Source organism: Prunus persica, chromosome G4, assembly GCF_000346465.2.
Source record: "Prunus persica cultivar Lovell chromosome G4, Prunus_persica_NCBIv2, whole genome shotgun sequence".
In the NCBI taxonomy this organism is placed as follows: domain Eukaryota; kingdom Viridiplantae; phylum Streptophyta; class Magnoliopsida; order Rosales; family Rosaceae; genus Prunus; species Prunus persica.
In genome coordinates, this window is record NC_034012.1 from 1,533,000 (window position 1) to 1,553,198 (window position 20,199).

At 37.8% G+C, this 20,199-nt stretch overlaps 2 protein-coding genes and 1 pseudogene across 3 annotated transcripts; all 3 read right to left on the minus strand.

Annotated features, from left to right (window-relative positions):
• Positions 103-3,918, minus strand: LOC18778171 (annotated as a pseudogene).
• LOC18779206 (G-type lectin S-receptor-like serine/threonine-protein kinase At1g61500) lies at positions 6,496-10,574 on the minus strand. Of its 2 annotated transcripts, XM_020562839.1 has the most exons (8): positions 10,523-10,574; positions 9,038-10,081; positions 8,837-8,944; positions 8,540-8,736; positions 8,218-8,428; positions 7,538-7,775; positions 7,098-7,248; positions 6,496-7,019 (listed from the first exon to the last, which is right to left on the minus strand). In XM_020562839.1, the coding sequence occupies exons 1-8, from the start codon at positions 10,557-10,559 to the stop codon at positions 6,720-6,722; spliced, it is 2,286 nt and encodes a 761-aa protein (XP_020418428.1). In that variant the 5' UTR covers positions 10,560-10,574; the 3' UTR covers positions 6,496-6,719. The 2 variants fall into 2 exon arrangements, with proteins under 2 accessions (XP_020418428.1, XP_020418427.1); XM_020562838.1 differs by lacking the exon at positions 10,523-10,574 and having other exon boundaries at positions 9,038-10,514.
• On the minus strand, positions 11,010-19,379 carry LOC18779778. The gene is made up of 16 exons (XM_007213561.2): positions 17,825-19,379; positions 17,451-17,561; positions 17,088-17,326; positions 16,783-16,993; positions 16,408-16,645; positions 16,175-16,322; positions 15,766-16,077; positions 15,309-15,383; positions 14,997-15,034; positions 13,555-14,867; positions 13,363-13,470; positions 12,925-13,121; positions 12,622-12,832; positions 11,997-12,234; positions 11,666-11,816; positions 11,010-11,558 (listed from the first exon to the last, which is right to left on the minus strand). Exons 1-16 carry the CDS (start codon positions 19,176-19,178, stop codon positions 11,259-11,261), a joined length of 5,244 nt encoding a protein of 1,747 aa, XP_007213623.2. The 5' UTR covers positions 19,179-19,379; the 3' UTR covers positions 11,010-11,258.

The following is a 20,199-nucleotide window of genomic DNA, read 5'->3' on the forward strand; positions in this document are numbered from 1 at the left end:
GCACACATCTCATTACTTCTGATGAGGAAGATGAATCAGCCAATACTTTAACAACCAACTCCAATCCCCTGCCTTCATTCCATGAGTGCCATGCCTGACAAAATTCATATAGGTTGTGTAGAATTGTTAGACTTTTAGGCTATATGAAGGAGACTGCTCATAAACTCACAATTTCACATTCAGCTGTAATTGTTAACTTTCATAAGCTAGGAAACCTAGATGTTGTTCATAGTAATAGAAGTTGGTATTCTTCCTGCCGCTAATAATCTCCAACATCAAGACCCCGAAGCTATATACATCAGATTTTTCAGAAAATATCTCGCCCATGGCATACTCCGGAGACATATAGCAGAATTTCATTCGTATTACTACTAACTGACAGTATTTCTTCTTTGTTTCTGGTCTTAAGAAAAGTGCCACAGAATCTTAATGGCATGCAACTAATATTTCAGTTAAGATCGCAGGGTTCCAAACAAAATGCATGGTACAGCTAGATTTCCTACATGTTATCTCTGATTCTCTGCTGCTTCCATATAAATTCACTAATATATTGATATGAATGGCAATATGCTGAACATTGAAATTTAAGTTTTGATGTTCTTCCAAGAATAGGAAAAGGAATGACGCTTACAGTGTTCCCACAACCTTATGAGTATTTGTTATATTCTGTGTCCCCTGATACGTGCCAATCCAAAATTTGAAATTTTTGGGTTCATTTGCTCATCCAAGAGAATATTAATGACTTTCAAATCTCTATGTATTACTTTCAAATAAGAATCATGGTGGAGATAAAGAAGCCCTCTAGCAATACCCTGAATAATATTGAAGCGTCTGCCCCAGTCAAGCTCAGGTCTCCGCACTGGATCTTTTAAATGCAAACATTCGAAATATAACCAATAGTTTCATTCATATATCCTATGCATTGAACAATGAAACTGTCACTAGATTTTTACAGTTAAATTTCTATAGAAAATACTGACGCATTTGTATGAACAATAGTGAAACAAGGGTGTAATCAGATCCAAAATTGATTTCAGGTCTAGTTCAACATTGTCTCTTCCACTTTATAAAGAACTGAATGTACTCATGTAGTATACAATTCAGTTTACAGTTATGAGCATTAAATCTGCAGGATGCTTGCTTGACTGTTTGTGTTGCAAGGAAATCAGTGATTCTTTGTATCAATGAAAAATAATTTTGATTCTTTGTGCCTGAACATTTAGTTCATGTGAATTCATTTGTGGCTTTAAGTTAGTAGGCAAATTACAAAGATGAAGTCCAGTGAAACTAACCAAATAGAAGAGTGTCCAAGCTTCTGTTTGGCATGAACTCATAAATCAGTATCTTCTCATCTTCTTTGATGCAGCAGCCCACGATCCTAGCAAGATTTTTATGTTGGAGCTTGGAGATCAACAACGTCTCATTTTTGAACTCTTCTATGCCTTGCCCTGAGCTACTAGATAGTCTTTTTACTGCTATTTCCTTCCCTTCTCGTAGGGTACCCTTCAAATTAATCACTTCATTCATGTCCTTATCTGTTATTGTAGCTGTGTGATACTAAATTTTCCTTTAGAAAGTGAAAAACAAATAAACAATCACCTTGTAAACTGGACCAAATCCTCCTTCCCCGAGTTTGTTTGTGATGTTGAAATTGTTCGTTGCGATCAATATGCTATCAAAATTATTGATGAATAGCTCCGATGGATCTTGGTTTCTAATATATTCTTCAAGAGTGTCTCTTGAACTCTCCGTAGTATCAATCAATTTAAATAACTTTGATGATAAAAACTTTTCCTGATTTGCAAATATAACAATCAAATACTGAGTCAGATCAGCGAAACAACAAAGAAGTCAGTTCAAACCAAAACATATTTTTGTTAGCTTACACAAATGAATTGCATCCCTTTCTTTCATTCTCTTACCCTTTTGGTTAGCTCGCAACCTGTGCAAACCAAACACTCTGGCACCCAAGATACTAATAAAACCAATAGCTGTAAAGGCTGACAATTAACTTCATTCGATTTCCTTGATCTGACAAAATGAATTTGTAATACAAACAGCGTGAGACAGAAAAGAAAAGATATTTCTACTTAATAAAGCTGTGCAAGCAATATTATCATCATTCATTTACCTAGTTCTGCACCTTCTAGGAGAATAAAAAGATCTACTTCGCCAGAGGAAAGCTCCTGTATATCAATAAGGTCTTTGGACCAGGCCAAACACCCTATATTATTAACATAAGCATAAGCCAAGCAAGAACAATTATTTCGGCATTGTATCTTGCACTCTTCAGCATCCGAAGACGTGATATATTCTATTCATGAAAATCTAGTACTTTCAACCCTACCATCTTCGAAAACCCATCTCCTTTTCCTCTCAAAGTGACTGACTTGTTTGTGTTGCTCTCACAAGACAATTTGGTTTGCCTCACACACCCTCCTGTCCTGTTTCCTTTGCTCCATTCCTCATGTGAATTGGGTACAAACCCTTTCAAACACTTGCAGATTGAAGTTGGAGATTCAGAAGCTTTACAAACCCCAAGAGGTCCATGTGGGAACCAAATTAAATCAAAACCTTAGGTCAAATATTTCCTTCTATTTGGGGATTATTTGACCTAATTGGGAGTTACTCAATTTAATCGGGGGTTACTTGATTGATTAATTAGGGATTTGAATTAAATCAAATTCCTAATTAATCCAATCTCGCCAAATCGGGGAGGAATAATTCCTTTACATCTACGGAATTATTCTTGTGAAACCCTAGCCTCTGAGGCCCCTATAAATAGATGACTACACATGAGGGTTGAAGTACATCTAAATTCCTACTAAAACTCTGCAGAAATTATCCCTCAAAAACCCTAGCCGCCAAACTCTCTCTCCCTTTTACACAAGGCTTCGGTCACCATTCACTGCTCCGGCTACCCGATTTACACCTTACATATATATCTCTGTACCCTATTTAGCTATTGTTTTCACTACGAATCAATTGAACTAACTTAAGCATCGGAGGGCCTTTGGCAACACCCCGAGTGTGGTCCTCTTATTTCGATCTATTTTGCAGGGAGAAAGATGCGGCGAAGAAGAAAGGGGAATCTTTCAATCGAATATTCTCGTGGGAAGAAATCGCTCCCACAGTCCACATGCTCCATATATTTGTCACTATATGCCACAGTTTTGACAAGGAAATTATAAGAAAAACACTTTGTTCCTTGTTTCACATTATCATCTAGATAATATCCACTTAGATATCCATCATCCATAGCCGGTACCACGAGAAACTTTGATTTATCCCATGGCCCAGTTCTCCAGTTGGGAGTTGATCCATTCATCCAAATTACAAACTGTGATGGCACCTGTGGTGTGAGTCCACCCAAGAACATCCCAGTTGATGGATCACTCTCACTTTTCCAGGCAGTCAAAACATTCCTCTTTCCCGATTTGCTATCGAATCCCAGCAGCATGCTTGGTAGAAGTGTGTCACTAGGATAATCAAAGCTCTCCCACAATTGAACAGAATATTGACTTTGACAACAAAGTTTCCACTGTCCAAAAGCATTGCAGCTGAAGCATTAGATGGCACTGAAATATTGGTTGACCAAACAGTACTCTGTTTGCCATCTATAAGCTCCAGATTCCCATTGCTGCTAATTGTCAAACTAGCCAAGGTGTCTGCAGCTGCAATAGGCTTTTCTCTGTTGGCCACCCATACAACTTTTTGAGGATATATATTCTTGTGCCATATCCCCACATACTTGTTATTTTCTATATTATTACTAGGACTGAAGAAGCCTAATTTAAAAATGTGGCCAGGGGAGACGAGGGTTTGTCCCTGTGCTAATGGTTGTGAAGAAGTTATGTTATAAACTTCAGCACAATAATGCTGTGACAGAAGCAAGCTGAAGAAGAATAGGATGAACATGGAGGAACTTCAAGCACAAACAGAAACGCAACAGGGACAATTAAAGACTATTTTGGGCTGAAATTCAGATGCAAATTGTGTTAATATTTTTATTCAACATGGGAAATCTAGCACCATACATGAAGCATATTAGTACCCTTCCCTATGAGAAAGTTGACTTTTGCTTTTTTTTTTTATGATGAAAATTCTACCGATGCTTAGTCGTGCACAGAAAATTTTGACATTCATTTTCAGCTCCTTCTGGAGATCAATTGACTAAATTACATTGTTCATTATTTGTAGTCCGGGACATATATAAGGGTTTTATAATAAGACTATATGAGAATGCTACATTTGGTTGCTCCACGTGGCCAACTTGGAGCCGTTAACCAATGTGAACCTTGTTAACATGTGATAGAACATGGGGCTGTTCTGTCACGATGAAAACAACATAATGCAAGATGCAAAGGAGAAGACAACATCATGAAGACTAAATGTAACTCCAAATTGGTGTAAAATATAATAAGAAAGCCAATATGACAGGGGTAATTCTGAATAAATAAATAAATAAATAAAAAAGAGTTCCAGTTCTGCTACCCAAAATGACATGACATTGCACATCATGCCAGATAAATTGGATGGTTCCAATTACTGTTCTTGGTCCCACAGTGTCAAACTATATATTCTTGGAAGAGGAAAATGGGGATATATCACTGGCAAAAAGGTGACACCAACGGAAGCTGGCGCTATGTATTCTGCCTGGGAAGAAGAAATGTCATGGTTCAATGTTGCTTTCTCAATTCCATGATCAGAAGCTTAAGGGTTATTTTTCTTTTGGTATGCTGTTATCCAGACCTACTCTATTGGAAAAGATGCATCAAATTGTATGAGCTTCAGTTAAGGCACTCGCAACTCGTCAAAATGGTACTTCTCTATCTGATTATTATGGTACCTTGCAATTAATTTGGCAACAAATAGACGTATTTCTTGGCTGGTCTTGACCATCATTTGGATAGAATTTGAGGTCAAGTTGTAGCCGAAGATCCCCTCCCACGTGTGCAGGCTGCATATGCACAGGTGTGCTCTGAAGCCAACAGGCAAGCAACCATGTTAGCTGGTTCACATGTCGACGAGTCAGCTATGACTACTTTACCTCGCAAAATGGCATCATGCATCAAACTTCTAGTCCATATACTCCTCAACAAAATGGTATAGCAGAACTTAAAAAATCGTCATCTTTTAGAAGTGGCTCGTTCTTTATACTTTGTTGATGTCATTTGTACAGCCGTGTACCTTATAAATCGTGTCCCATCCCAGGTTCTTCAGTACCAATCACCTATCCAAACCCTTTCTTAATATCATTTTATTCCCTCAGTTCTTCATATTCAACCTAAAGTGTTTGGATTTGTTAGTTATGTTCATGTTCACTAGCACAACCACAACAAACACGATCCTTGTTCCCTCATTTGTGTGTTTGTTTGTTTGGAATTCTGTCTCATAGAAAACAAGTGTTACTATCCCCCATCTTGGAAAATATTTATTCACATGGATGTCACATTCTGCGAAGAAAAGGCCTATTTTTCTATCACTCCTCTTCAGACTTCAAGGGAGATTGGTGAAGCAGAAGAGCAGTTTGTCCTTCTGCCAATGGTTTCAAAGGAGTTATGTCATAAACTTGAGCACAATACAGTGATGGAAGCAAGCTGAAGAATAGGAGGGATTAAAAGCACAAAAATGATCAGTTCTAGTACATCCCAACATCTTTTGTTCATAAAAACAGTGATGACAATTAAATATTGTTTTGGCTAAATTTGAGATGCAAATGGATCATGGATGCACAAGCTTGCCAACCAAAACAATGACGAGTGTTAGGTACTGTTGGGCTAATCAATGACTTTCTTAGTGAACTTCATTTCTGCTCTCTCTCATACAACATCAGAAACTTCATTGAAAATTCCACCAATGCTTACAAAATCATGTTGGGGCCTGCCTTACTGATGTACCCATTACTATTAATCCTTGGGCGATTGACCAGCAAAAAGAAAAAATAATCATGTCTAGTAATATAAATTTGTTGCTTAATATGACCAGTTATGAATATAAATTCAAATTGACTGAATGTATAAATTTGAGAAAGAGAAACGAAATATTTTCGGAAAAACAAACAATTCGTGGGAAGTTGCTACGAACCTCAAATTTACAGCAGCCACAAAAAGTCAAATCTTTGTCGCCATTTTTTCACCGAGCCGTATTAACAAGTTACAGAGGGTCAATCTCTGTCGTCCTTGGTCCCTGTCTCGAGCCAGTCTGAGTTAAATGGGTTCGCATTTTCACCTCTCTTTTAGATTAGAGTGCTCAGGAGGAGGTAAGCAGGGGTCTTCGAACATTCCGCAAGCTTTATAATCATTCTTAAGGCTCCAGGTCAACAGTCAAGACAAAAAGGCCTTTTTTTTTTGGTCAGATACATAGCTCATTGTATATTAAACATACAATAATCCAACTGAGTGTGTGTTTGTAGGTTCGAAACGTTGAATATTGACTTCTTTTTTCTTTCTTTTTTTATAGAAATCAATCTGATTCACTATCAATATGAATAAATTTTTCAAATTTTCAAATCTAATTAAATGGACCTTGAATATTAAATGGAATAATCAGTTTCTTGGCGAAGGAGAAACGAAGTATACATGAAGGGAAAACCTTCATTCACTATACCAATTCCCAAGAAAAAATAGAAAAACAAAACAGGGGTTGTTTTCTAAACCAAACGGAAAACTTCCATACAGAATGGCCAAAGGTCACTAGATGCAAAAATTTGATATTGCTTATCGTCCTTGGATCATTGACATGGTAGCTTCATTTGCTGAGAAAATATTTTCAGACTGTGGTTGAGGACTAGAGACTGGGTTTTGGAAGGTAAATATTGGCTCCTTTGGTTGTCGACGATCTGTCTCGCTACTTAGCATGAAAACTACATCTGGCATGGTTGGCCTATCTGCAGCATTGTCTTGTATACAAAGAAGCCCAATGTGCATACATCTCATCACTTCTGATGAGGAATATGAATCTACCAATGTTTCATCAACCAACTCCAATCCCCTGCCTTCATTCCATGAGTGCCATGCCTGACAAAATTTCATATATATGTATTTAGCTTCAAATAGATTGTTTAACAATTTATAAGATTTCGAGTGTGAACTTACATAACCTAGGAAACCTAGATGTTGTTCACAGTAATAGAAGCTGGTGTTCTTCCTGCCACTGATAATCTCCAATATCAAGACCCCGAAGCTATAGACATCAGACTTTTCAGAAAATATCCCGCCCATGGCATACTCCGGAGACATATAGCCACTGCAAAGGCAATTCAGTAGTATTTTAACTGACAATATTTCTTCTTTGTTTCTGGTCTTAAGAAAAGGGCCACAAAATTTATCTCCTAATGGCATGCAACTAATATTTCAGTTAAGATTGCAGGGCTCTAAATAAAATGAATGGTACAGCTAGATTTCCTACATGTTATCTCTGTGCTTCCATATAAATTCACTAATATATTGATATGAATGGCATTATGGCCATGTGCTGAACATTGAAAATTAAGTTTTGATGTTCTTCCAAGAATAGGAAAGGGAATGATGCTTACAGTGTTCCCACAACCTTCTGAGTATTTGTTAGATTCTGTGTCCCTTGAACGATACGTGCCAATCCAAAATCTGAAATTTTTGGGTTCATGTTCTCATCCAGGAGAATGTTACTGACCTTCAAGTCTCTATGTATTACCTTCAAATAGGAGTCGTGGTGGAGATAAAGAAGCCCTCTAGCAACACCCTGAATAATATTGAAGCGTCTGCCCCAATCAAGCTCAGGTCTCCGCGCTGGATCTAATCAGTGCAAACACTCAACATATAACCAATAGTTTCATTCATATATCCCATGCATTGTACAATGAAAACGTTGACTGTCACTACATTTTTAACCTTAAATTGCCATAGAAAATACTGACGCATTTATATGAACAATAGTGAAACAGGGGTGTAGTCAGATTCAAAATTGATTTCAGGTCTAGTTCAACATAGTCTCTCATACTTTATAAATAACTGAAATGTAATGTAATCATGTGGTACACAATTCAGTTTTACATTTATGAGCATTAGATCTGCAGGATGTCTTGCTTGACTGTTTGTGTTGCAAATAAATCAGTGATTCTTTTTATCAATCAAAAATAATTTTGATTCTTTGTGCCCGAACATTTATTTCATGTGAATTCATTTGTGGCTTTAAGTTAGTAGGCAAATTACAAAGATAAAGTCCAGTGAAACTAACCAAATAGATGAGTGTCTAAGCTTCTGTTTGGCATGAACTCATAAATCAGTAACTTCTCATCTTCTTTGACACAGCAGCCCATGATCCTAGCAAGATTTTTATGTTGGAGCTTGGAGATCAACAACGTCTCATTTTTGAACTCTTCTATGCCTTGCCCTGAGCTACTAGATAGTCTTTTTACCGCTATTTCCTTCCCTTCTTGTAGCATACCCTACAAATTAATCAAGGTATTCATGTCCTTATCTTGTAGTTGTGTAGAATTGTATAGATGTTGTGATACTATATTTTCCTTCAGAAAGAGATAAAATAAATAAATAATAACCTTGTAAACTGGACCAAATCCGCCTTCCCCGAGTTTGTTTGAGATGCTGAAATTGTTCGTAGCGGTTAATATGCTATCAAAATTATAGATGAATAGCTCCGATGGATCTTGGTTTCTAATATATTCTTGAAGAGTGTCTCTTGAAGTCTCAGTAGTATCAGTCAATTTAAAGAACTTTGTTGTTACTTTGATTTTTCCTGATTTGGCAAATATAACAATCAAATACTGAGTCAGATCAAGCCATAAAATTTCTTTGTTAGCTTACACAAATGAATTGCATCCCCTGCTCTCTCTTACCCTTTTGGTGAGCTCGCAACCTGTACAAACCAAACACTATTGCACCCAAGATACTAATAAAACCAATAGCTGTGAGGCTGACAATTAACTTCGTTCGATTTCCTTCATCTGAAAAAATGAAGTTGAAATGCAAACAGTGTGAGACAGAAAAGAAAAGATATTTCTACTTGAAGCAGTGCAAGCAATATTATCATCATTTACCTATATCTGCATGGTCTAGGAGAATAAAAAGATCTACTCCGCCAGACGAAAACTCCTGTATATCAATAAGGTCTTTGGACCAGGCCAAACACCCTATATTATCAACATATGCATAAGCCAAGCAAGAACAATTATTTAGGCATTTTATCTTGCACTCTACAGCATCCGAAGACGTGATATATTCATGAAAATCTGGTGGTTTCAACTGTACCATCTTCGAAAACCCATCTCCTTTTCCTCTCAAAGTGACTGACTTGCTAGTGTTACTCTCACAAAACAATTTCGTTTTCCTCATACACCCTGCTGTCCTGTTTCCTTTGCTCCATTCTTCAGGTGACTTAGGTACAAACCCTTTCAAACACTTGCAGATTGGAGTTGGAGACTCAGAAGCTGTACAAACCCCAAAAGGTCCACATACTCCGTATTTGTCACATGAATTCTTTTGTGCTGCCCAGTGAAGACTCCAGTTCTCTCCATTTACGGAATCCATAAGCTTCAACATACCTTCTGAAGTGATGTCTATATATGCCACAGTTTTGTCAGGGATATTATAATGAAAATAGTTTTTTCCTTGCTGCACATTATCATCTAGGTAATATCCACTTTGATATTCATCATCCATCATCGGTACCCCGATGAACTTTGATTTATCCCATGGCCCAGTTCTCCAGTAGGGAGTTGATCCATTCATCCAAATTACAAACTGTGATGGCACCTGTGGTGTAAGTCCAGCCAAGAACATCCCAGTTGATGGATCACTCTCACTTTTCCAGGCAGTCAAGACATTCCTCTTTCCCGATTTTTTATCGAATCCCAGCAGCATGCTTGGTAGAAGTGTGTCACTTGGATAATCAAAGCTCTGCCACAATTTATGAGCTGCTCCTATACTGACTTTGACAACAAAGTTTCCACTGTCTAAAAGCATTGCAGCTGAAGTATTAGATGGCACTGACATATTGGTTGACCAAACAGAATTCTGTTTGCCATCTACAAGCTCCAGATTCCCATTGCTGCTTATTGCCAAACTAGCCAAGGTGTCTGCAGCTGCAATAGGCTTTTCTCTGTTAGCAACCCAAACAACTTTTCGAGGAAGTATGTTCTTGTGCCATATCCCCACATACTTGTTATTATCAGAATTATTATTGGGACTAAAGAAGCCCAATTCAAAAATGCGGCCAGGGGAGACGAGGGTTTGTCCCTGTGCTAATGGTTGTGAAGAAGATATGTTATAAACTTCAGCACAATAATGCTGTGACAGAAGCAAGCTGAAGAGGAATAGGATGAACATGGTGGAACTTAAAGCGCTAACAGAAACCCAACAGGGACAATTAAATACTATGTTGGGCTAAAATTCAGATGCACCCTACGTGAAGCATAATAGTAATCTAATCTTCAGTATGAGAAAATTGAATTTTCCATTTTTTTATGAAGAAAATTCTACCAATGCTTTTAAAGTCATGCGCAGATAAGTTTTGACTAAATCACATTGTTCAATATTTGTAGTCCAGGACATATGATTCATTTAGTTGCTCCTCGTGGCCAACTCGGAGCCATTAACCAATGTGAACCACATGGTACGGCCCATCTCAATCAATGGCCCAGCCACCTGGAACTCTTCCACACTGGAAATATCAATGGTAGGGCCCATCCAGGTCTGACTATTATTATGTACAGCTCTCTTCTCTGCATCGAGTCAATTACCAGCTTGGATGTTAGGGTATGGGATGTTAGGACTAAAATGATTCTTGAGGAGCTTACTTCATAACTGATTAACACATTTCATATTGTCATGTATATGTGATTTTGACATGCAAACTGCAGCAAACCATGCAATGCAGATTGGAAATCAGCGGCAGAGGAAGGTGGTGCCAATGAGGCAGGTAAGTTTGGCAACCTTCATTCAATATTGAATCAATAATTAATTTTCTCAGTTCCATATTTCCTTAGAATCTTTGATTTGGTAGCCTTTCCATTTGTGAGAAAGATTTAACATGGAAAATCTCGTTGGTAGAGAAGTAAACAATAGTTACAACCAAGGATTACCAAGAGTAACAATGTACACAATCAAGGACCAAGCTAGTCTCTGCTTTTGGGAAAACCTTCATTTACGGTCCCAAGAAAAAAGGGGTTGTTTTGTACACCGAAAAGAAAACCTTCTATATGTGTAAGAACACTTCAGAATGCTCATTGCATTTGATGTAACAATTTTCTATTTCTTACCTTACCGTCCTTCAATCATTGTTATCGTAGCTTCATTTGTGGAGAAAATATTGTCATACTTTGGCTGAGGATCAGAGACTGAGTTTTGGAAGGTAAATATAGGCCGTTTAGGTTGTGGAAGATCTGTCTCACTACTTAGCATGAAAACTACATCTGGCATGATTGGCCTATCTGCAGCATTGTCTTGTACGCAAAGAAGTCCAATATGCACACATCTCATTACTTCTGATGAGGAAGATGAATCAGCCAATACTTTATCAACCAACTCCAATCCCCTGCCTTCATTCCATGAGTGCCATGCCTGACAAAATTCATATAGGTTGTGTAGAATTGTTAGACTTTTAGGCTATATGAAGGAGACTGCTCATAAACTCACAATTTCACATTCAGCTGTAATTGTTAACTTACATAAGCTAGGAAGCCTAGCTGTTGGTCACAGTAACTGAAGCTGGTATTCTTCATGCCACCAATAATCTCCAATAGCAAGACCCCAAAGCTATATACATCAGATTTTTCAGAAAATATCCCTCCCATGGCATATTCCGGAGACATGTAGCCCCTGCACAATCAATTCATTAGTATTTAACTGGCAAAATTGCTTTCTTGGTTTCTGATCTTAAGAGTGCAACCAAAAATTATATATCTAAATGCCACGCAACTAATCTTCCACATAAATTCACTAACATTGAAAGTTAAGCTGTGTTGTTCTTCCAAGAATAGGAAAAGGAATGATGCTTACAGTGTTCCCACAACCTTCTGAGTATTCGTTAGATTCTGTGTCCCTTGAATGATACGTGCCAATCCAAAATCTGAAATTTTTGGGTTCATGTCCTCATCCAAGAGAATGTTACTGACCTTCAAATCTCTATGTATTACCTTCAAACAAGAATCATGGTGGAGATAGAGAAGCCCTCTAGCAACACCCTGAATAATATTGAAGCGTCTGCCCCAATCAAGCTCAGGTCGCCGCACTGGATCTAATCAATGAAAACATTCGAAATGTAACCAATATTTTCAGCCTTTAATTGCTAGAAAATAGTGACATAGTTGTATGAACAATAATGAAACAGGGATGTAAATGTAATTAAATTGAAATTCATTTCCAGGTGTAGTTCAACATTGTCTCTTCGACTTTATAGTGAACTGAACTCACATATTATGCAATTCATTTAATAACTATGAGCATTATATCTGCAGGGCTGTCTTGCTTGATTGTTTTTGTTTCTAAAAGAATCTTTATGAGCCCCCCTGAGTACAGCATAGTACAAAGAACTAAGGGATTATCAATTATATTAGTTTAACAAAGGAGGAGACAGGTAACAAAGAGAAAGTGCAGCCAAACATAAACCTCCAGTGAAACTAACCGAATAGAAGAGTATCCAAGCTTCTGTTTGGCATGAACTCATAAATCAGTAACTTCTCGTCCTCTTGGACGCAGCATCCCATGATCCTAACAAGATTTTTATGTTGGAGTTTGGATATCAACAGCATCTCACTCTTGAACTCTTGTATGCCTTGCCCTGAGCTACTTGATAGTCTTTTAACTGCTATTTCCTTCCCTTCTTGTAGCTTACCCTGCAAATTAATCATTGCATTCATGTCTGTATCTTGCAGCTTTTGCAATACTATATTTTCCTTCAAAAATAGAAAAATAAATAAATAATCACCTTGTAAACAGGGCCAAATCCTCCTTCCCCTAGTTTGTTTGTGGTGCTGAAATTGTTTGTTGCAATTAATATGCTGTCAAAATCATAGATGAATAGCTCTGATGGATCATGTTTTCTTATATACTCTTGAAGATTCTCTCTTGAATTCTCATTCACATCAGAGAATTGAAAGAACTTTGTTTTAACTTTGATTTTTCCTGATTTGGCAAAGATAGCAATCAAAAACCGAGTCAGAGCGAAAAAACAAAGAAGTCAGACCAATTAGCCTACCGACTTCATCCTAGAAAGGCTATCAAGTTTTGGATATCAACAAGTAAAATATGCACTTATGAAGTTATCCATAGAAGCTATGCTAATTTGATAATGTATTTTAGAGAGAGGAAAGGAGAGATTAAGTAGTAATGCATCAGCTGATATCCCTCTATATCGTTCTCTTACCCCTTTGTTTCGCTCGCAACCTGTGCACACAGAAGACGATGGCACCCAAGATAACGATAAAGCAAATGGCTGTGAGGCTAACAATTAACTTTATTGGCTTTCCTTCACCTGAAATGAATTTGAACACATAAAGTATTAGACTAAAGAAAAGATATTGATAATTAGAGTTGTGCAAGCAATATTATCATATACCTAATTCTCCATGAGCTAGGCGAATAAAAAGCTCTGATCCGCCAGGGGCAAAGTCTTGTATATCAATAAGGTCTTTGGACCAGACCAAACACCCTATATTAGTAACATATGCATAAGCCAGACAAGAACAATTCTTTAGGCATTCTATCTTGCACTCATCAACATCCATATCTGCAATATACTCATGAAAATCTGGCACGTTTAACCTGTCCACCTGCTGAAACCCATCTTCTTTTCCACTTGAAACAACTGAATTACTGGTGTTACAAAACAATTTGGTTTGCCTCACACACCCTCCTGTCCTGTTTCCATTGCTCCATTCCTCAGGTGACTTGGGTGCAAAACCTTTCAAACACTTGCAAGTCGGAGTTGGAGATTTGGAAGCTTTGCAAACCCCAAAAAGTCCACATGTTCCATAAATTTCACACGGATTCGTTGGTGCCTCCCAGTTACGAAACCAGTTGCTGCCATTGTCTGAAACCATAAACGTAAGTACTCCTTCATAAGAGAGGTCTATATATGAGAGAGTACTGTCAAATAACTTATAAGAAAAGTACTTTGTTCCCTGCTGCACGTCCTCAACTAGAGTAAATCCACTTAGATATCGATCATCCATTTCTGGTACACCAATGAACTTAGATTTATCCCATGGCCCAGATTTCCAGTAGGGAGTTGATTCATTAATCCAAATGAACACTTGTGATGGAGTCTGGGGTCCAAGTCCAACAGAGAATATCCCAGCTGATGGATCACCCTCACTTTTCCATGCAGTCAATAAATTCTTCTTCCCAGATTTAGTATCAAATCCAACCACCATGCCTGGTAGAATTGTATCTCTAGGATGATCAAAACTCTGCCACAATGGATCAGCAGCTGCTATACCATCATCTTTGACAACAAAGTTTCCAGTGTCTGAAAGAACTGCAGCTGAAGTATTAGATGGCACTGAAATATTGGTTGACCAAACAGAATTCTGTTTGCCATCTACAAGCTCCAAATTCCCACTGCTGCTAATTGTCAAACTAGCCAAGGTGTCTGAAGCTGCAATAGGATTTTCTCTGTTGGCCACCCATACAACTTTACGAGGAAATATATCCTTATGCCATATCCCCACATACTTATTAGCCGAGTTATTAGGACTGAAGAAACCCAGTTCAAAAATGTGGCCAGGAGAGACAAGGTTTTGTCCCTGTGATAATGGTTGTGAAGGAGTTATGTCATAAACTTCAGCACAATGGTGCTGTGACAGAAGCAAGCTGAAGAAGAATAGGAAAAACATGGAAGAATTTAAAGCACTAGCAATAGTTTCAGCTCTAATAATACCCATTTAAATCCTATTATGTTTGTCAGAAAAGCAATACTAAAATAACACTGTTTTGGTATAAAATTCAGAGGATATCTAAGCAAGTGGATTCACATTTGATGCTTGTTAATTTTCTTACGCATCATCAACATGGACAATATGAAGCACATTAGGAAACTTCATTATGAAAAAAAAAATTTGAATTTTAAAGTCAACCGCGGAAAACTTTGAAATATATTTTGGCTCCTTGTGGAGATATTTTGACTGATTAATGTAGTTTTCTAATCTATGTGTGCATAGGGAGCCATTGATCAATGTGACCCCCACGTTATGGCCCATCTCAATCAATGGCTCTCCTGTCTGGACAGGGGAGCACAAAGTCTATGCTTACCTTAATCAGTGTCTGACTATTATGTGCTGCTCTGTTCTCTGCTTAAAATTCAACGACTACCTTGGAGTTGGATGTATTGAGGGCATGGGATGTTTCAATTAGACCAATGTATAACAGATTTGATTCTTGAGGTGCCTACTTCATAAATGTTTAACAGAGCAAGATACAAGATACATATTCTGGGAATGGAAGCGCTTTTCTTTCTGTGGTCATTCTTTAAAGGTTGAATTTTACTGTCTTCAAATTTACTTTTAATAGGTGAGACAAGCATCTGCATGGATCAAAATTGTTAGAAAAAAAATTTGTAAGGGAATCTGCAAAATTGGTTGTGGCATAACTAGTTGGTTCTTCAACTTATCATGCATGTGTGATTAGAAAGTGGAGAAGGATGGTGGTGCCAATGAGGCATGCTATTGAGTATGACAGTCATCAAAAACCAAAACTATAGACTATACACATTACTTAACCCCAGTAATAGATGGAATAGCATATAAACATGTAGCAAGTTTATATGTCACCTCCCATCTACCATTGTAATTGTGACATCATTTGAGGATGCTAAATCCTGGCCGTCTGTACTAAATTTTGTATCCACATATCTCCTAATTGAAGTAAATATAGGTTGTATTGGCACTTGAAGATTTGCAGTTTCACTCTCCAACATTAACACCACGGACGGCATAGTTGGTCTAGAAATTGCAGAGTCTTGCACACACAATAGCCCTACTTGTATGCATCGCAATAATTCAGCTTGATTTTGGGAACATGTTTCTGCAATGGATGGATCAATGAGGTCCACTGCTCTATTCTCATTCCAAAGATGCCATGCCTGAAAACATTCCAAAAATTCATTTCATCATTACAGTTTATGAATAGTACTGACTATTGCTAGCATTTAACACTCAAAACATCATGTATAAACTTACAAATCCAATGAGGCTTAAGTGTTCTGATGAGCGTAAACTAGTGTTCCTCCGGCCACTCACAATCTCTAGCAACAGTACCCCAAAGCTGTAGACATCTGACTTTACAGAAAACAGACCTTCCATTGCATATTCAGGTGACATATAACCACTGCATCATAGATATTTGAAAATTAGATAAATAAACTTTGAAATGATCTAAATAGGTTATATTAGTTTCAACAAGTCATTCTTACTATGTTCCAACAACTCTATTTGTATTTGCTTCATTTTGGTTCCCCCCGAATATTCTTGCCATACCAAAGTCTGAAATTTTGGGAATCATATCTGCATCTAGCAAAATGTTGCTAGCTTTTAAGTCTCGATGAATTATTCTAAGTCTGGAATCTCTATGGAGATAAAGGAGCCCTCTTGCAATCCCTTCAATAATTGCAAAGCGTCTTCTCCAATCCAATAGTGCTTGCTTGGACGGATCTGCCATTTTACCAAAGAGGCAACTACTAAGTGAAACAAACACCTCCTAATAACAATCCCTATATCCACAATGCTATGAATTTGAAGTACATATTTTGATGCAAAAGAATACGTTAATTAGCTGAAAGAGAACATACCGAAAAGAAAGAAATCCAAGCTTTTGTTTGGCATGTATTCATAAAGCAGCATCTTTTCTTCTCCTTGAATGCAGCATCCTAATAGTCTAACAAGATTCCTGTGTTGTAACTTAGCAATCAGACTAATCTCATTTTTAAACTCCTCCAAGCCTTGGCCAGACCTTCTCGAAAGTCTTTTTATAGCTACTTCTTGTAGCCCTGGAAGGTTGCCCTGGTAATGGGAGAAAGAAAAAAAAAAGGGTAAAGTCTCTAGTACATAACATCTTACTTTAATACTTGCAGACATGCTCATCATATAAATTCACCTTGTAGACGGTACCAAAACCCCCCTTCCCAAGCTTGTTTTCTTCAGAAAAGTTGTTTGTAGCAGCTGCTACACAAGCGAAATTGAACAATGGTAACTCAGATCCATTTACTTGATTCCCTTCTGCAAAAAGGTCAATTGACCCTGAAACATCTGTTGAGAATTCATTGCTCTTGCTAGCATCGAGCATTGGTGGATCTTTGTTCCTCAACCATGAAATGGAAGAAGTGGTAGGCAACACTAGATAAAAACAAAAGAAAAAGTTAGAAACAAAATGGAAAGAAGGTTATAGTACATTTTTCTTAAGTTGCCTAAAGATATAGACCCTCTCATTCACCATAAGGAAGGGAAATGTGTATCCTACCTTTCAGTTTTGCTTTAAACCTCCATAATAGCAACATGAAGATGACTAAGAACAGTGCTCCCGCTACAGAAATTACTATTATCACAAGGGTGGATAATTTTTTCTTGCCACCTATATATAAAAGGAGACAAAAGAAACGGTATTAGAGTGGTTTTCCAGTTGAAGTCATGTGTGTAGCACAATGAAGTGACTCCAATTTTACACCAACAGAAAAGTAACTCCAATTCTCTTTGATTTCTCTTTTATAGAAAAACAAACCAAAATCAGAAACCTCAACAATGACAAAGAGAGCTAGTACTGGCCTTTTGGTTATAGCAAAGATTAACAGAGACAAAAAAAAAACTCGAATAAAGCCAAAGGAAGAATTAATTTACCTAAATCAGAATGCGCAAGACGAATATTCAACGTATTTCCCCCCTTTGTAAATTTTTGGACATCCAGCAAGTCCTCGGTCCATATCATACAACCAATCCCTTGAACAAATGCATATGCAGTACAAGAACAATTCTTAAGACAAATCTCCTCACAATTCTCATCTGAACCGGGAACAACTAAGTCTGCAAAATCAGGCAACTTGGCACACCTTAGACCTACAAACCCATCTTCTTCATCATTTTCCTCTGTTCCAATTGTTCTATTTCTATGACACTGTAACAGGGTCTTCCTAGAACACCCATCTGACCAATTTCTCCTAATCCATTGATCCCAATCCGTTGGTTGAAATCCATGCATACAACTACACTCCGAACCCGAACCATGCGATGCACTACAGACCCCAAACTTGCCACACCTGTTGTAAAGCTCACAGTCATTGGACTTGTTAGGCTGAGACTGTATCACTTCCCACTGGTTTTTATCTCCCACCCACCTAAGCTGCTCTTCATACCCGTCCCACCTTATCTGAAACCTCAACTTATCCGAAACATTCCATGGTGTGTAAGTAAAATACATGCTTCCATTCCCATTCTCATCACTAAGTTTAAAACCATATGAGTATGTAGTTGGCATATTTGGAACGCCAATAAACAACTGCTTGTTCCAATGGCCACTTCTCCACCGCCTATTTGATCCTTCCCATATCACTATCTGTGGTGATCCGCGTGGATCAACCCCCATCGAATACGCTCCTGGAGATGGATCATTTTCTGACTTCCACGAAGTCAAAAACCTGTTCTCTCCAATTGCAGAATTCACCTCAACTTTCATGCCAGGCAAAAATGTATTTGTTGGGTCACCAAAGCTCTGCCAATACTCCTTGCTGGTATCGCCGCTGCTTGAAAGAACAAGATTTCCTTCATCATTGAGTATGGCTGTGGAGTGAGAGGAGGCTGAAGCATTGCTAGACCAGACTGCGGTGTTATTTCCATCTAAAACCACCACATTCCCATCGCTTCCAATTTTCAAGATCCCAGTTTTATCAAAAATTGGCCTCTCTCTGTTTGCAACCCATATGACTGATGGCTCTGAAGTTGAAATGTTGTAATACCAAATCCCAACGTACCGGAACGATGAGTTCTCCGGGCTGAAGAATCCCAGTTCAAACTTTTCGCCGTCAGAAATAAGAGTCTCTCCATCGCTTAAAGATCGGCCTTGAGTAATTGAACTGGCAGCAGAGCAAAACAGAGCAAGAGAGGAGAAAGTGAAGAGGAAGGAGAAAAGATGGAACTTGAAACCTGGGTTTTTGCTAGCGATGCCCATCATCTGACAAACTCTGAGAATTGCAGACATGCATATAACAGAGAGAAACTGTCTACAAGTAAAGGTGCTAAAATCAGCGAATAGGCTTCAATGGCGGCATTGTGCTGGTTTTGTCTGACTCTGACTCTCGCTTGTGTGAGTTCGGCTGGACTGCGGAGTTAGGCGACAATCTTGCATTTGAAAATGATTTTAGGCTTGACTGGTGTTGGTGGTGATTGTTTCTGGCTTGGCCATGAGCCTCTGGATCTACGCAAACGAATATTTGTTAGTTGAGGAAACAATTGAAGATCACATCACATCACATGCCGTTGACGCGGTTTAAGAGACACATTTCAATAAATATATTTATTTATTACAATTCATAAATTGATTCCTACTCTTAGGAAACAATTAAGGGGGTGCCAATTGCTTAATTCTTTCCTAAATGGAAGATACAATTCATAAATTTATTCCTTTTTATTTTCGGTACAAAAATTAATAAATTGTTTCCTAAAATAAGAATTGACCCAGTGGTCCCCGCAGAAAAATGCCGGTGACCCATTATAGAATTTTAGGAACGTTCCACCATTTTCCAACCGGTTACTTTACTTGTTTGTTACTTAATTTTAAGTTAATTAGATACCTACGTCCTCGTGTGGTCTAATTTTCAAAGTAGTTCGGCCGATGATTCTTTTTTTTTTTTTATGAAAAAATGTTTAAGGTGAGATTGGTTATTTTCATCACCAATGTTATGGTATATCCACAATTTTTAATGAGGATTATTGACAGTTGAACTGAAACACTAATGGAGATACACACAGTGAAGGGACTTTATCAACTGAACCAACCTTTATTGACTTCGACTGATGATTTAGATTTACTATAAAATTATATATTTTTTTTTTTAATCTTCATTTTTCATGTGTTTATGTTGCCTTTGCGATGGGGAAGGGACTAGAAGCCTCATAGAATATAAGTGTTGACCTCACGTTGCATGGTACAAGCTTTAAACCTAAAACATCTGGTCTTCTTAATTAGGAGATGGCATCATGGCAGTAAAGACGATTCCCCA

What these genes read in the sequence shown, in the direction of transcription:
- LOC18779206 (XM_020562838.1), bottom strand. Translation starts at nt 10,325, where the DNA reads ATGTTCATCCTATTCCTCTTCAGCTTGCTTCTGTCACAGCATTATTGT. An exon ending in CTTAGACACTCATCTATTTG is followed by an intron (nt 7,776 to 8,217) that starts GTTAGTTTCACT and finishes TGCACTGATTAG; the next exon opens with ATCCAGCGCGGAGACCTGAG. An exon ending in ATCTAGGTTTCCTAGGTTAT is followed by an intron (nt 7,020 to 7,097) that starts GTAAGTTCACAC and finishes AAATTTTGTCAG; the next exon opens with GCATGGCACTCATGGAATGA.
- LOC18779778 (XM_007213561.2), bottom strand. Translation starts at nt 19,178, where the DNA reads ATGTCTGCAATTCTCAGAGTTTGTCAGATGATGGGCATCGCTAGCAAA. An exon ending in CTTGGATTTCTTTCTTTTCG is followed by an intron (nt 16,646 to 16,782) that starts GTATGTTCTCTT and finishes GTAAAATGGCAG; the next exon opens with ATCCGTCCAAGCAAGCACTA. An exon ending in AATAGAGTTGTTGGAACATA is followed by an intron (nt 16,323 to 16,407) that starts GTAAGAATGACT and finishes TCTATGATGCAG; the next exon opens with TGGTTATATGTCACCTGAAT.